The sequence below is a fragment of the Theobroma cacao genome, chromosome 3 (assembly GCF_000208745.1).
Source record: "Theobroma cacao cultivar B97-61/B2 chromosome 3, Criollo_cocoa_genome_V2, whole genome shotgun sequence".
In the NCBI taxonomy this organism is placed as follows: domain Eukaryota; kingdom Viridiplantae; phylum Streptophyta; class Magnoliopsida; order Malvales; family Malvaceae; genus Theobroma; species Theobroma cacao.
Window position 1 is genome coordinate 27,974,021 of NC_030852.1, and position 16,600 is coordinate 27,990,620.

A 16,600-nucleotide genomic window follows, 5' to 3' on the forward strand; every position below is an offset into this window, starting at 1 on the left:
GAAATTTTCCAACAAAATATTCCGTTGGAAAATTTCTGTTGGTAATAGTTTTTTCCAACGAAAATTTCGTTGAAAAATTTAGCAGTTTTGAATTTTTTTTGGAGTCATAAATTTTTTGACTGATTTTCAACGGATTATTTTTTTTTGGAAAATTTCAACGAAAATTTGTTGGAATTTCCGTAGGAAAGTTTAGCAAGATTAAATTTTTTTTGAGCCAAAAAAATTTTCAATGGATTTCTAACAGAAATATTTCATTGAAAATTCGTTAAAAATTCGTTTAAAAAAGTTAAACTAAATTTTCGTTGAAAATTCGTTGAAAATTTTTAACAAAATTTTTTTCGTCAGAAAAAATTGATTTTTTTGTAGTGTTTCTAACCTACCTTTCACTTACAAAATCAATCAATTATAAACTTAAATTTAAATGAATGTAGTGTTTAACTACATATCTTCTAAAAGATAATCAATCATAAATTTTGTTACTTTTTATGTGTCAACTCCATTTATTAAGTTGATGAATCTTTGATTCGAGTTGAATTTTAAATAAATTTTTTAATAAATAATTTAACTTGAATATTATTATATTAATAAAAAATCTAATTTTAAATATATTAAAAAATATTGAATATTTTAATAATAAATTTAATTTAAATAAATTTTGAAAGGGCGAATACAAATAGATTAAGTTTAAACACTCGAACAAATTTAAAAAAAAAAATTGTTCAGGCATCCGATCATGATTGTTTCGAGATAGTTGTGCACCCAAACAGAGGAAGGAGTACAGCTGAAGAATGCCAATCTTAGCAACAAAGCAAGCACTGCACGATTTCTGAAATATGTACCATTAGAATTTGACACTCTCAATCAAAGTACGTCACATCAGTACGCCCTCCGTTCAAATTTCCAAACCCTCCAAGTCTATCCCACGTGCCAATTCTCTTTGACCAACTCCAAAATCGCCCACGTGTCCCATAACCAGCGCATTGCTTCCACTAAGTAGATAAGGAAAAAGGGTTAACGTTGCCGTCGATGTCCAATGCTCCCTCATGGTCAACACGTGTAACAAATCATGTTAACAGGTAAGGTATGGCAAAGCCAAGCCACAACTCACATGCTATTCCAACGAAGTTTGCTGATCGCAGTCACCTGTGACGCCAGCTTTGTTTCTCTAAACAGCCCTTCCATTTCCTACGTGTCAACAGTGGACCACCAAGTCAACTGCGCGGCGCTGGCATCCCCACAGTCCACCACGTGAATAAGGCCGCTCAATTCCAAGAGAGAAAAAAAGTTAAACAAACACACATTTCTAATTTCCTTCCGGTGGAAAAGAACCGCCGAAACGTATTCCTTGTGGGCCATTCCCCTTACTTTATTTGGATACACGTGGCGACTGCATTGGTGTCCCACTTGTTCCATTTCAAAGAGGTTGGGGCCGCCAGTTATCAGAGCTTTCCTGACACGTGTTCTCCTATCCAGATCATCTTCAAAACGTTCAGCAAATATATCGCGATACGGGAAATTGACTAAATAGGAAAGCAATGAGAAGACACTTTAGGGAAAGATGAAGCGCAAGGGTATACACGTGTCAGGGCGGAACCAAATGATGGTCAGAAACGGGTAGCGTCGGGCAACAAGGGCAGCTGCGCATGAAGCTGGCTTGCCCTGAAGAAGGCTTTCGCGAGAAACAGATCAAAACGCTACACGTTGCCTTTTTCTCTCATACGTTTCAAAAAACACCTTGTTCCTCTCTTTTCCCACCTCTATTTCCCCTTTTCTTTTATTTTTATGCTTTGTTCTCCGTTTATTACTAAATGTTTCGCCGGAGATGATCGGCAGTTGTGATGAGAAGCTACGGGGAAATTTTTATTGGATAATACTCAGTTGGACGAGATGTTCGTTATTTACTGAGAACTTTCAATGACGGAGGTTTATAGGAGAATGCTGAGCGAAGACGATGATGATTCGCCGGCCAAGTGCCGGCAACGACGGCGCCGGAGGATCCAGATGAGGAGGCTTGCGGCAATTTCAGTGTCTAGTACGGCGGCGTTTCCGAGTCAGAGACAAAGGGAGGATCATGCAGAGAGCTCAGGTTGCTTTCCGGAGGGGAAGCGACTACGTATGGGGGAGGCCAGCGGTCTGCTAGCGACTGTCACCATGTGTACTTTTTCCGGCGAGGAGGTTGAGCCGACGGCCGGGGAGCGGAAAGTGACTATGACGAATGGGCCTGTGTTCGGGACGATGTCGATTTCTGGGAGGTCACGTGAGATGGAGGATGCCATTTCTGTACGGACCAGCTTCTGCCGGCCCGATGTTAATCTTAAAAGACCTGTGCATTTCTTCGCTGTTTATGACGGTCATGGTGGCCCTCATGTAAAGCTTTAATTTATTAACACTTAATTTTTCGCATTAATTGTTTTCCTTCTTTTAAAAAGAAAAAGAAGCTTCCAGAAAAAAAAAAAAAAAGAATGGCGCTCACTAGTTTTTACAGAACAGGCGGCCAGGCGTTTTAACTTGGAGTAGGGGCGAATCCGTCATTTTGCAGTCTGATTTCTGGATATGGCGTTCTAATGGCCTTTTCCTGCAGGTGGCAGCACTGTGCAGGGAAAAGATGCACGTGTTCGTAGAGGAAGAGTTGATGGGCGTGAAGTGCACAGGAGAGAGCGAGTGTGGGAGAGACAGCAGCTCACAAGAGGATGAGCACGAAGAGAGTTGGAGAAGAGTGATGAAGAGGAGCTTTGAGAGAATGGATGAGGTGGCAATAAGCACTTGCGCATGTGGGATTGTGGGGCACCAGTGTGGGTGCCACTCAATGGAGGTGGCCCTCGGTGGGTCCACCGCCGTGGTGGCCCTGTTAACGTCGGAGCACATCGTGGTCGCAAATTGCGGGGACTCACGCGCCGTCCTCTGCCGCGGCGGGAAGGCCGTACCTCTAAGTGTCGATCACAAGGTTCGTTTAATTTTTAGCGAATGTCTTCGAGCTTGATGATGCCGAAACGCCCCATATTTAGCTGACATCTGGCACTTTGACGATTATAATAGACTATTTTATGATCAATTTGTTAGTATATATATATTTTTTTAAGGTTGGTAGTATCTTTTTGGAATTTTTTACTTACTTGTGTCATTGTGATTGTAGATTAAGTTATCCTTTGTTCATTCTTATGTTACAAAAGTACAGACAAAAGTTATTGACTGGCTGTAGTTAATGGTACTAACTAATAAGACATTATGTTGAAATTATTTTAATGATTCCTTTATGATTAAAAATCTTACACTAACAGGTCTGGTGATGTCTTGTTTGGTATTGGTTTCTATCTTAGCAAGTGATGTTTTCTTTTTTAACAGAAATCTGAATTGACTAAAATATTTAGTAGTTAATATCATTTTCCAACATTGTTTTCACTTTCAGCCGGACAGATCAGATGAGCTTGCACGAATTGAAGCTGCCGGAGGTCGGGTTGTCTTTGTAAATGGAGCACGAGTTGAAGGCATTCTTGCTATGTCTAGGGCAATAGGTAAGGTTTTCTGGATTTAAAATTCGATGATCATTTGGTTTTATTCTTACTATAATCATTAATTACAGAGGAAGTTATGGCTTCTGCAAGAATGGGTTGTCTTGTGCATTAAGTGATCCATACAATTCTTTACTATTCTTCTAATTGCATTGCATTTTGTTTCAATGTATAATCGGATTTCTATCTCATCATAGTAAATTCTATAAACAAAAAAAAAAACTGCCCCTTTTGAAAGCTGTAGATAATCTTGTTTTCCCTGTCATGGATGCGCTTCACTTTTCTCTGTTCTCAGTTTTGGATGAACTTTCAAATTGGGAGGCGTATCCATGTTGGACGTCTCAGTTTCCAAGAATATCAATTCTTGCATGACCTTTTTTCCTTATATGTTGTATCCCTTAAAATCAACTCAAGTATACAATTTAGGTTCTATTTCTCAAATTAAAAATGGAGCAATGAATGATCTCAGACGCCTTTTTTGTTCTCACAATTTTAACTGATGTCTTGGGGCTCGAATCATCATTGGATTTGTACGAACATTGTTGTCAGTGGCATTCAATTCCTTTAATCTTACCTTTCATTTGGAGCTGTTGAGTTGCTCATTTCTGTTGTCTTATATTATTGATTACATTCAAATTTTGGTTTTGTGATGGATTGTGGTTGATCCTTGATAATTATAATGTCATACTTCCATCTGGATTTGGTCAGGTCATAGCTACTTTGGAAGCTAGAAAACGATTTGATATATCTATTAGCTTGTTAGAGTTGGCTAATTTAGTCAATGCCATCATTAACTTTAGCTCTGGGTATTACTGGTTTTTTGACTGGAATAATGAAAAGAATGCTTATAGCTTTAAATGGATTATGGTCTCCATGAATCCATATGCCATTCTCAAATTGCCCATGACATGAATTTTTTCAAACTGAGATTGCTAGATGGTAGTCTTTTGTTGTAATATGAAGTTCAAAACTGGCAAAATCCATGATTTTATTCAAGTTTATTTTGAATATCTTTCCAATTTGGTTTCTACAAAGGTGTAGCAGGAAGAATCTTATGTTTTAGAAGCTCATAAAGTCTTTTATTTCCGACTAATTCTAAATTCAGAAATAACTGAAAGTAATTGATTTGAGTAATAATGTGGTAATGTTTAATCAAGTTGGGGGTATAAGATGACTCAAAAATACCAGAAGATAGTAGAACCAAGTTGCTTGTATTTGACAAGCTGAGACTTGAATTTGTTTGTTTGGAAGTAATTCTATTCAGTTGTATTGTATCATATAGAGGATGCTCTATTGCTCCTGAATGGTGCACTTGGTAATATGAAAAAGCAAGACAGATTCTAAGTTCTCGTGTTGTGCTATGGCATCAAATCTAACTTACTCTGTTAGATTATTTTGTTTCAAATACTGATGCCACAAATGCTTACTCTTTATGGTTCTGAACAGGAGACAAATACCTGAAACCGGTTGTAACATCAGAACCCGAGATAACATTTACTAAGAGAGAACCAGAGGATGAGTGCTTAATTCTTGCAAGTGATGGTCTGTGGGATGTTCTGTCTTGTGACTTGGCTTGTGAAGTGGCTCGCGAATGTCTTAAAGAAGGAAGTAATAGTGCTACTGCTTCTGCATTGAACCTCAATGCAGGACCGAACAAAGAAGATGAAGGGGCTGAAACATTGTATCCATCTCGAAGTGTTCTTGCTGCTGCACTGCTTACTCGCCTAGCTTTGGGACGAAAAAGTTCTGATAACATTAGTGTCATTGTTGTTGATCTAAAGGAAAGTTGAGGAGAAACAGAGCTGAGGAAACGCAATGTATTACCTTGGAAATGCCCATTAGTGTCAATGTATTTCATATGAACCTGGTAAATGTCTCATGATGATAAAACATGCACAGATAATTGTAGTTGCAGAGTAATATCCTTGCATATGTATCATAGAATTGAAATGACTCTGATTTTATGATAGGATATGAAATGGCAAAGGTTGAGAGATGCATATGGAATTGTCCTTATATCCTGAGAGAGCCATATGATCATAACTTCATAATGGAAGGTGTAGCTGCTTCAAATTGTAACAATATCTGCAACCTAACCAACTGATGAGTCTTGATTTTTGGGTGCCTCATCATGGTACCAAACAATGGAGTCTCCTTTAATTACTGGTCTCCTTTTATTCCTTGGTTTAGTAGTGCCAAAAATGCAAGTGATACTTTCTGGTGTCGAAGACTGCAATGAAGAGAACAGATAAATTGGCTGTGGGAGTGTTACTAATCTTTCAGATACTGTGTAGGGGCAGAGTGGTACTCAAAATTCAAAACCAATCAATGAAATTGACCCTAGTCACTGAGGGTGAGGTGGTACGCAGTCCATGTTGAATAGTCAGAGGAATTCCTTGAGTCCTATCAAGTTGAATAAGATGTCCAAAGATGGGCAATTATTTTTCTGATTGTTGATCTTGTTTTTTATTTCGGTAAAAGTTTTTTGCGTAAGTCTATAAGATAAAAGTAAATAAATATTAGTACTAAAAAAAAGTAATAAAATACTTAGTACATGGCTGGAACATAATTTTAATCTAATATATAATTGTGGCATAGGGAATATAATCATTGGTTACCGATAAAAATTATACTAGTAACATTTTAAAATTTTTTAACATTATAAGGTGCTTGGAGAAAATTCATTAATCATTACATTACTCTGGCAGCATATATATATATATCACACTTCGCATAAAGTTTGCAAAAGATCATATATATCATAGTTTATCATTCTAAATTAATCCCAATCTATTAATTAATCAATACAACATGAATTACTATAATACTACAAGTTAAACTCTAATTTATAAGCCAAGAATAACAAAAAGAACAAAAGAATGTGTTGAATTTGGGTAATAATTAATGTTAAAAGCCATCCACTTCCTTGTGTTAATTAATTGATTATCCCGAACGAAGGAACTCTAGCTCTCGAACCCTTGGGAAAAGCATGCGTTCATGGCCCGTCAATAACTCAAAGGTATCTTCTCAGAATCCTAATCCTCTAATTCCCATCATCCCAAAACCGTGAAAGCGAAAATCCAACGTGGACCCAGGGGATGGATGCCACCTCTCGATTGTAACGTTTCCTAACCCATTCCCATCTACAGAGGAACCTGGAAACCCCACGTAGATGTCCATAGCTCCATGCATAGCGTTCCCGTGGCGCTTTGCCAATCATCCTCTACTTCCACGAGTCACCAAACCAACTTTCTTCACTCACGCTAATCAGCTCTGTCAACCTTTTTTCTCTTCCTTTTTTCTTTTTTTTTTATCTTTCTTGAACTTTCTTTCGATCATCACTCTCTTCTTTTTCTCTATCAATGGCACCACCATCTGAGCTTCTGCTGAAAATCTTTAGCGACGATTTAGAGAACGAGACCCCAGAGAAGTGCAGAGAACGCCGCCGCAGAAGAATCCAATTGAGGAGGTCGAGGTATACCTTTGCACCAATCCAACAACTTCAAAGCCCTCCACCTCGAAAGGAAATGACAAATTATGTTCCTACTACGGATCAGTATTTTGCATTATTGAATAGGACTACCCTAGGAGATAAGACGACGGCCATGGCATTGCCAGTGGTGGTGGATTCATCATGGACTTCCTTAACCTCTGCCAGCTGCGGCGCCAAAACGGACGTGAATCCAATGCCGGTAAATGGGTGGATATCGATACAAGGGTTTTCTGATAGTATGGATGACAGATTGTTTGTGAAGGAAGAGTTTTGCCGTTCAGATTTATTTGGTGGGAAGCCACTGCATTTCTTTGCTGTGTATGATGGACATGGTGGACCTCATGTAATTCTCTCGCCATTTGTCTTTACCTTCATTTCCTTTGGATTTTTTATCTCTATCGTATAGAACTTTTTCTAAAGATAGACTCAAACGTGAAATCAAACTTAAAATATTTAGGTCTCGACTCTCTGCAAGAACATGATGCATACAATCATGGCAGAGGAGCTGATGCGGCTTTCGACAGAAAAAGCACCCGCAACCAGCGATGGCGGCGGTAGCAGCAGCGGCAATGGCACTGGCAGCTCCTCTCCAGCAGAAAGAATTAAAAACGCAGAGGTGGGTGGAGTGGAAGAGTGGGAGAATTTAGTGCGGGCAGCTTTAGAGAAAAGCTTCCTGAGGATGGATGAGGTGGCACTGAGCACGTGCGCTTGCGGAAAATCCGCGTACCTAGGCGGGTGCCAGGCCGTGGATGTGGGTTTTTTGGGGTCCACTGCTGTCGTTGCAATCGTCGCCCCTCATCACGTGGTTGTCGCCAACTGCGGTGATTCACGCGCCGTTCTCTGCCGTGCTGGGAGAGCCATTCCTCTCTCTCTGGACCACAAGGTTTGAACTTTTTTTTAAGTAAAGTAAACTTGTTTCGTGTTAAATGCATCAGGAACAAACACGTGTCGTACCCGGGTTAACTCCACTTGTTTCATTCAAACGCGGATACTCTGCCTTTCTGATTTTGTCGGCCTCGGAAACTGAATACCAGTAGATAGCAGTAGCACTACTTTACTAATTAATATTGATCGCGGTTGGGTTGTTTCATGGCTGCAGCCTGAGAGGCCAGACGAACTGGAGAGGATTCGAGCAGCAGGGGGTAAGCTTGTTTATCAAAATGGGGTTCGAGTTTATGGGATACTTAACATGTCGCGAGCCCTAGGTAATCTTTATCATAAATGTCGTCTTTAATTTATTTATTTTGGTCATTTAATCTTTCCCACAAACTTATTTTGCAGAATTTCCAGTGTTTCTACTTTGTAGATGTTTGTTTGTTTGTTTATGTAAAGAATTACGCTTGCCTGGTATTTGTAAAATAAACTGAGAGACAGTTTTGTTTTCATGATTTGTACTATAATTTTTGTTCATCGAAGACTACTGAATAATAACATATTAGCGAGATGTATCATCTAAAATTTACTTCTCTGATTGAGCATACATAAAGTTTACTTGTCTAATTTTGTTGTTTTATCTTTGTAAACGCTTAAGCATGGTATTTTTATTTTGGAACAATGCAGTACCAACGACCTACTATGACAGGGTTGGCACCCTGTTTCGGTAGGCTGCAAATGGAGCTTCGATTTTCAGCACATACTCTTTCTCCAACAAAATGTTGTTGGTGGTTGTGCTAATCTAGTTGATTGGATCTCTATGATCCAATTACGTATGCCAAACCCTCAAATATTGTAGTCGTCACTCATCAGCCTGTTTTTTCTTCACACATCGCTTGAATTTTATTAATAACAATATTATGAGTTGGTTTACTTGTCAAAAGATGTTTAATTACTTAGCTTTGCTGGGTTTGAGGTAGCTGCTGGGTCATGTAAGGTTTCAAACTGTTCGACTTGGAAAAAATAATGTCGTCTAGATTCGGAACGATAAAACCAAAGGGATAGAGGTCTTCCCTGGCATTATTAAGAAATGATCAGCTGCCATAAAAAATGCAGTTCAATAATGTTGTTAAACTGTATTTGAAGGTATCAATGATAGGATAAGGTTGTGCACTTCTCTGTTCAGTTCTTTCTGTATCTCTAATTTTGCAAATGTTGCATGCAATTGCAACTTAAAAAAGAGAAAAGGGCCATAAAGTATTTGTAAATTTAGGAAGAACTGTACGTTACTAATAGGAATGAGCAAATAGGTAGATTGGGTGGTTTGATCCACCATACTTAAAAGGTCAAATAGATCAAATATTTTTAAAAAATCGATTACATATAAAAGAATATCAAACTGACTAAATATAGAATTGGTTTGATCGGTTTAGTTTTGGACCAATGGACTAAAATTTTATCACTTTTTTTTTACAAATAATAATATCAAAACTTATGAACTTCATCTATAATTATTATATATATGAAATTAATGACACAACTTATATGTTATAATATTTAAATTTTTATATCAAAGTTTGTATAAATAATAACTAATTGTAAACAATATATTATAAAAATTAAGGTGATTACTAATAAAATTATTAAGTATAATCATATAAATAAAATCTATTATAAGTTACAGTATTACTTATGTATAAATTAAATATATGTATATATATATATAATATTACTTTATTATGTATATATGAAATTAATAACACAATTTATATATTATAATGTTTTATATTAAAGTTTGTATAAATAATAACTAATATAAACAATATGTTCTAAAAACTCAGGTAATAATTAATAAGGTTATTAAGTGTAACCATTTAAATAAATATTATAAGTTATAGTAATACTTATGTATAAATTAAATATATATAATATTTATACAATTATATAAATTCATAATATTTTATATTATTAAAACATTACTAAGGTGTAATAACTATAACATATTAATATATAAGATATTTACTATCATATATTATAATATTAACATATAAGTCATGTCATTTAAAATATATAACTTGTAATTTTATATTAATACAGATTTATAAATAAATAAATATATATAACTAAAATTAAATTGCTATAATTATAATTTGTATACGTACATATAATAAACTAATATATTTTAAGTATATTATTAATTCTTCTTAATATATATAAAAAATATTATATATATTAATATATATAATTAATTTAGTTTCTTGGGTGGATTGGTCTAAAAATTTTAAAATCAAGAATAAATTAAAAAATCAATTAAATCAAATATTTTGGACCAATTGATATAATGGACCAATTAGATCGAATAATTTTACTTAAATCGCATTTGATTTGGATGGATAATTGATCTAACGATTGATATTCGGTATGGATGGCCTATGCTAATTGGACAACCTTAAAACTATAGCTGTTCTATCTCCTTATCGAAAAAGAATAGGATGCTTGTTCTTCTATTCAACATAAGCATAATTTGGTATCCCACCATGCTATCCATCTTTCAAATCTTGAATTTTAATAGCCTTGTGATATTTCGTGATATGAACTTCAATAGTAGGATTTTGTAATAATATACTTTTCAGTCGGAGGGGTGGTGATAGTATGATAAAGGAAAACATGCTGCAATCAGTGGGAATGTTCAAAAAGAAGGATATTGTGGTAGTAGTGATTGTGATGGCAGTAAATGGAAGCTCCTTGGGGGTAACAGTGTTGATGAAGAATGATGTAAGAATGACAACCACTACATCTGAGCTAGAAGAAGTGAAAAGCCAGTGTCAATTCTAATTTTGATGGTGATAGGAATTTTGAAAGGTTATGATTTCTGTTGCAGTGGTGGCAATAGCATTAAGACATGAACTAATAATATTGGTTAGAAACCCAATAAGGAAATCCAATTTTTTGGCCCTGCATCATAATCTTTCATCCTACTTTATCTTACACCTTTAAGTGAACAATCCTTCAATACTCTATCATTCCAATTCAATGGCAAGAAGTGTTGAGCATTACAAAAAATGCCATGAAGTAAACATCTGGTATTTGCTATTCTGGTTACCCAAAGTGATAGATATAGTAGATTTTGCCCAACATTTTTCTTTTATTTCACCTTGATATATACCTTTTAGTGATTTCTCTTGCAAGACCCTATGATTCTAATTTCAGTGTGATGATTTATTGAACACGGCAATATGAGTTAACTCTTTTTTTTTTTGAAAGGTAAGTTAACTCAAATTAAGGGAAGATAAATTCATTATTGGGTCCACAATAAGTCAATCGATCATTAATCTCTCTTTACTCTTGTGCATCTTTAACATAATTAGTACCCTTTTTGGAACTTTTGACGTCTTCACTCTTCATGCATCCTTAACCTACTTTATTTGTTTTTTCATATGGGTCTGACTCTGTTGATGCCTCCATTACTTGGGAACATACAACATGCTCTATCTAGGACATGCGTGTCAATGGTCAAATTGGGGTGAAAATAGTGCCCTTCTTTTTTAGTAATTGGTCATGTTTTTTGCATTTTTTGTGTCTTTTTTCATTGTAGCTGGAATGAAAAGAATCTACATAATATATTGGTACTCTAGCATTTAACTCATTAGTTGGTACATAATCCCCTGCAAGAGTAGGATTCAAATCTTTCCTTTCTCAATTATAAAAAAAAAATCTACATAATATATTGGCATACAGAGATCATTCTATATAGTAAATTCATATCTCTATTGCATCACGTGGTAACGTGGCCATGCTATATGAGATGTCATGCGTGATCACCTCTTCCACTCCTCCCATGCACCTTCCTCCACACCGAAACAGAATGTTTCTATAACTTGGCTGTGGTGTACTGCATAGCCTTTTCTGTTGAAGACATTATAGAAGTTGAACAGTTTTGAGGTTTCAAACTCGGAGATTGAAATGGTCTCAGTATATGAAGGGTTTAATTGACCTTTCTCTTCTGCGTTGAGATACTAATAAAAGCCTTTTAAAAAGAAGTGTGTTCTTTATGGCTCCCTTTTCCTTTGATTTTTGCATTAATTGTCCTTAAGAATGTACTTGAAACTGGGCTGTGTTATGTTTGATGACTAAGTTACACTATTACTCAATCATTTGCATGATAAAGAAGAGAAAAACTGTGAAAGAAACAAATTTCCAATTGAAGCATGAAATTTAAACGAATAGCTCAAATGTTTATAATTGTGGTATCTTAATCCTCTTATCTTGATAAGCAGGAGATAACTTTTTGAAGAAAGTCATAACATCACAACCAGAGACTTCCATCACGGAAAGACACCCAGAAGATGAGTGCCTAATTCTTGCTACTGATGGTCTATGGGATGTCATGTCCGATGCTTTGGCTTGTGAGGTAGCTAGCACATGTCTTAGGGATGGAAGTTGTGCCACTTCACCTAGGAGCCACTATTCAGGGCAGTCAGTCAAAATTGATGGTGAAGTGTTGTTTCCATCTAAAAGTGCTTTTGCAGCAGCAATACTTTGTCGCCTTGCTCTAGGACGAGGGAGCTGTGATAATATCAGTGTCATAGTTGTTGATTTGAAGAAGCATTTAGCGGGGAAGGCAAAGTAAAGAAGGTTAGCCTCCTTGTAGAAGCTCTGCTTGATGTTGTATGCACCTTTTTGGAACACTTTAAACACTGTTGTTATGTTGGAAAAAATCATTTCCTTGTTTGGACACCATAGACCCTGTATGGAAGTGGCAGTTGTTCAGGGATACCTATTCCGTTTTTCTTGATGGAACATGTTCATGGACGACTCTTAGCCATTTTACATGACTCTACACTTGGCAGAAAAGGGTAAATAGAAAGGTGAGTAGTTGCAGGAAAATGAGGAGAAGCATTGAGGCGTCAGTGTGCAGTAAGTGAGGGGAAGGGGAGGATACTTGGGCTATTGCTTTCTCCTGGTCAAAAAAAACGGAGTAAAAGGTTCTTAGTCGATTAAATGAAAATGCAACTGTGTTTTAATAATAAACACGCCTATCAAAATTAGAAACAGAAACTGCAAAAAACACCACTTCCCCAGTCTAATGGTAGCCAGAATTCTTTTATGCTTCTAAAAAGGTTATGGGCGGCTGTAGTATAAGGAAGCATGCAAATAAAGTGGACAGACCCGAATAGAACCCACAGATTTGTTGGGCTTTGGGCCCCATTGTGGGGTCCAAACCGGACGAAAACCAACTGTGCCTAGTAATAAAAAAAAAACAAAAGGACATCCCACTCAACCAGACCACCCTCAGTTTCAGCTTTCATGTGAAATTCGATGCCAACAAAGACGCTCTTGCTGAACAGAACAGACTCTATGGTTCTCTTCCCCAGTGTCTAGCCAGCTTCTCGGCCCGACTAAAATCGAACTTTTCATCCTCTTCTGTTCCCTCTGCGTCGTCGTTTCACTTGCTTTTAAACTCAACTCTTTCATGGGCTGGAACCCCCACCTCCCTTCCTCCGTCTCTTCCCCCTTCAGGTACTAAACAATCCAAAATTCTTTCATATTCAAATGAATTACAACTGCTTTTATTATAGGGGCGGTTATACGGTGTTAATTAATACATGGAAGCGAAACTCCCTCCTGAAAAACTCGGTGGCACATTGCTCCTCGTGCGGCGGCTCCGACGCCATACGAGTGTTGTGGAGCGAGACCCATCCTCCGTCGGAAGCCGAATTTCAGGTTCGAGATAAACGGGGACGATGACTTGAGCAACATATTTAAACCCATTAAAGAGCTAAGGACGGATGCGATTTTCTTGGTGGACGATGATGTCATCGTTCCATGCCATGCCCTTGATCTCGCTTTCTCACTTTGGCAGAGCTTTTCTCTTAATATGGTTGGTTTTGTTTCTCACTTGCATCTTCTAAATCAGCAGGTTGGTACCCATTTGTTTCAAATAATTTATAGTAATAAATTATTGGAAATATGGCATGTCCTTATCTATATAAACAACTTTATGTGATGCAGAAAAATGGGGTTGCAAATTATAAATATGGAGGATGGTGGACAGTTCGGTGGATGGGTAGTTATAGCATGGTTCTTTCAAAAGCAGCTTTCTATCACAAAAAGTATATGGATTTGTATACTTACAATATGTACTCATCGATTCGTGATTATGTTTGTAGAGAGAGAGAGAGAGGTATATATATATTTCTTGGCTCTGTGAAGTTTTTGCATGATTTATTTCCTTAATTTTGTCAGGTTCTCATATAGAAATTGTGAAGACATTGCAATGTCCTTGCTGGTCGCCGATGCCACTGCTGCTCCTCCAAATTTGGGTTAAAGGTAGTATTTCTTTTCTTTAGAGCTTTCATTTTTGTTTTAAAATCCTATAGCGGTTTTGTTCCGGTTTGTTGTGTGTATTGTCAATTTGTTTTTATGGCTTTTTTTATAAACTTTTGTTTCAATGTTTGCATTATCTCATGATCTAGAACTAGATGGGATTTTGTGCTAATGAGGACATGAACGTACGTGAAATTAATCTTACATTTCTCATGATTTTGTCATGGAGTGCTTTAGAAGTGGAAGTTCTTTTTATTTTATTGGTGTTCACAATAAATCGACTCACTGGTTTCTTTGTTGGTTTTACCTTTATTGTCTTTCATCTAAACCACGACTAGTTCATTTAAGCCTCTAAAAAAGGTTATTATTGCATTAGTGCGACTAGTAAATATGATTAGAGGGTAATGAAGCTAGCTGATTTGGTTTAGGCCACTTTGCCGAAGGGTAGTTCTTTACCGGTGAAATATCCTGACTCATGATCTCAAAATGATACAAAAAATATAATGTTCTTCTTAGAAGCTGCTAGCTGTACGTGCAGAATAAGAACAGCACTGATAAAAGCATGTGTAGAACTTTCTGAATAATGAGTATTGTCAAGGTTTCAGTAATAGGATATGAATAATGAGTATCATCAAGGTTTCAGTTAAATGAGGAAAAGAAATTCCAATATCAAAACTGAGGTTTTACATTAGAATATGGATAAAGAGATTTTACTTTAGATCTGATTTTCCATTGCTGGTTTTCTCTAGAAAGCCAATCAAACATCTAAATCTACTGTTTACTAACGAAGTAAAACTCATAAACAACTCCTTGGGACTAAAATCAACAACTTATTAACAGATAAAGGCATGTTCACACCCTTCATAATCTGGGATTTTATGAAAAGTGCATGGTGGTGATTTGTTTAGAATGATGAAGTGACATTATCATTGGTCATTTTCCCTTTCTTTCTTTCTTTCTTTTTTCCAGTGAAAAATGTTTTCTGTAAAATACTTTAAGCCTCCATATGTGGTGAAATTTACCTTCCAGATGCAATGACTGATGCAAAAAGGCAACTGTCATAAATAGTATAGGTACATGAGCTTTCATTTTTCATGGCGGTTCCTTTTCATAAGGTGTTGGGTCCGTTTGAAGCACTTTCAAAACATGGTGGTTTTGTATATGATATGGACCTAATCACTTTCAATTATCCATGGAGACCAGTATACAAATACACTCAGCCATGGCTCTGAGAAAATTTTGAAATAATGTTGTTTGGATACATTGATAAATTTCTTCTGGTGATTTTCACTATTTTTCATCGAGGATATGCAAGTAATTCCACTGTCATTCAAGTTGATGTGAGGGTTTGTCTTTTCGGTTTTTTTTTTCTGAGAGGATAATAATGCGGCCTAGTTATGAATAACTTACCAAAGGATTTAACAATCATAAAATTTCATATCTTTGGTTTTCCATTTTCTGATTGTTGCCATTTTTTATTTGCTTTCAGATTGTGCTGAACATGATGATATTGATCTCAGTTTTCCTTTCTTGAGAGACTGTTTTTAATAGGAAAATCATCAATGAATTTTGCAGGGAAAGTATATGAGATTGGATCCTCAGGCATTAAGCAGTCTAAAAGGGCATCCTGCTAGAAGAGATAACTGCCTCAATGATTCTACATCAGTGCCTCTTGTCTCAAACCAATGTCAAAAGCCGTGGATGCAAGACACGAATGGTTCTGGTAATGACTTCTTCCATTTATTTGGGTTACCGCACTCTTCTGATCAATGCAATCACACTTGGCATAGCCTTTTATGACAGTCCTTTCGTTGTTGTGTTCTTTCAAGATCACCACTCTTATTTTTAATGCAGCTAGCTAACATAATGACTGTTACTGATCTGATTGTGTTAGGAAATTGGTTAGGTATATTCGTTTATGCAAAATCTAATCCCATGTGAATATCGACTAATTGGATGCCAGATATGAAGCTGACTAAGGGTACCCATTGAAAATAATGAAGTAATTACCAATGAGAAGTGAATCATTTCAAGAATTGAAAGGTAGATAGAAAAATTGCAGTGGAGGAAAATGGTGACATATTCACTAATTGATAGCGTGAGCCATGACATGTAAAAGTAATAGCGGTTGGGGCGGGGTCGGGTCGGTCACCACGTTGGATAAACTTTAACTATCCGCAATTTATTATTTGTGGGTGTTGGTAATAAACATCCATCATCTACGGGACCATGCGTGCTGTTGCGGAACTTGCATTAAATCATTGTCTTTGAGGTATGCAGCTCACACGTGATGGCATTCCAGAAAATTGGTTCAAACATTTATCCTTCACTGTACCATATAATAATAATATATATATATATATAGACATATTATAATAATGCATTTTATTGAAAAAAA

The 16,600-nt window shown here is 36.4% G+C and overlaps 3 protein-coding genes across 3 annotated transcripts; all 3 read left to right on the forward strand.

Moving 5' to 3' along the window:
* LOC18605446 (probable protein phosphatase 2C 75) lies at window positions 1,587-5,654 on the forward strand. Its single transcript, XM_007038452.2, has 4 exons — window positions 1,587-2,367; window positions 2,582-2,944; window positions 3,407-3,512; window positions 4,956-5,654. The coding sequence occupies exons 1-4, from the start codon at window positions 1,915-1,917 to the stop codon at window positions 5,297-5,299; spliced, it is 1,266 nt and encodes a 421-aa protein (XP_007038514.2). The 5' UTR covers window positions 1,587-1,914; the 3' UTR covers window positions 5,300-5,654.
* On the forward strand, window positions 6,845-12,663 carry LOC18605447 (probable protein phosphatase 2C 75). The gene is made up of 4 exons (XM_007038453.2): window positions 6,845-7,345; window positions 7,460-7,885; window positions 8,102-8,207; window positions 12,153-12,663. Exons 1-4 carry the CDS (start codon window positions 6,872-6,874, stop codon window positions 12,503-12,505), a joined length of 1,359 nt encoding a protein of 452 aa, XP_007038515.2. The 5' UTR covers window positions 6,845-6,871; the 3' UTR covers window positions 12,506-12,663.
* Window positions 12,762-16,082, forward strand: LOC18605449. Its single transcript, XM_018117109.1, has 4 exons — window positions 12,762-12,785; window positions 13,161-13,395; window positions 14,122-14,205; window positions 15,778-16,082. Exons 1-4 carry the CDS (start codon window positions 12,762-12,764, stop codon window positions 15,834-15,836), a joined length of 402 nt encoding a protein of 133 aa, XP_017972598.1. The 3' UTR covers window positions 15,837-16,082.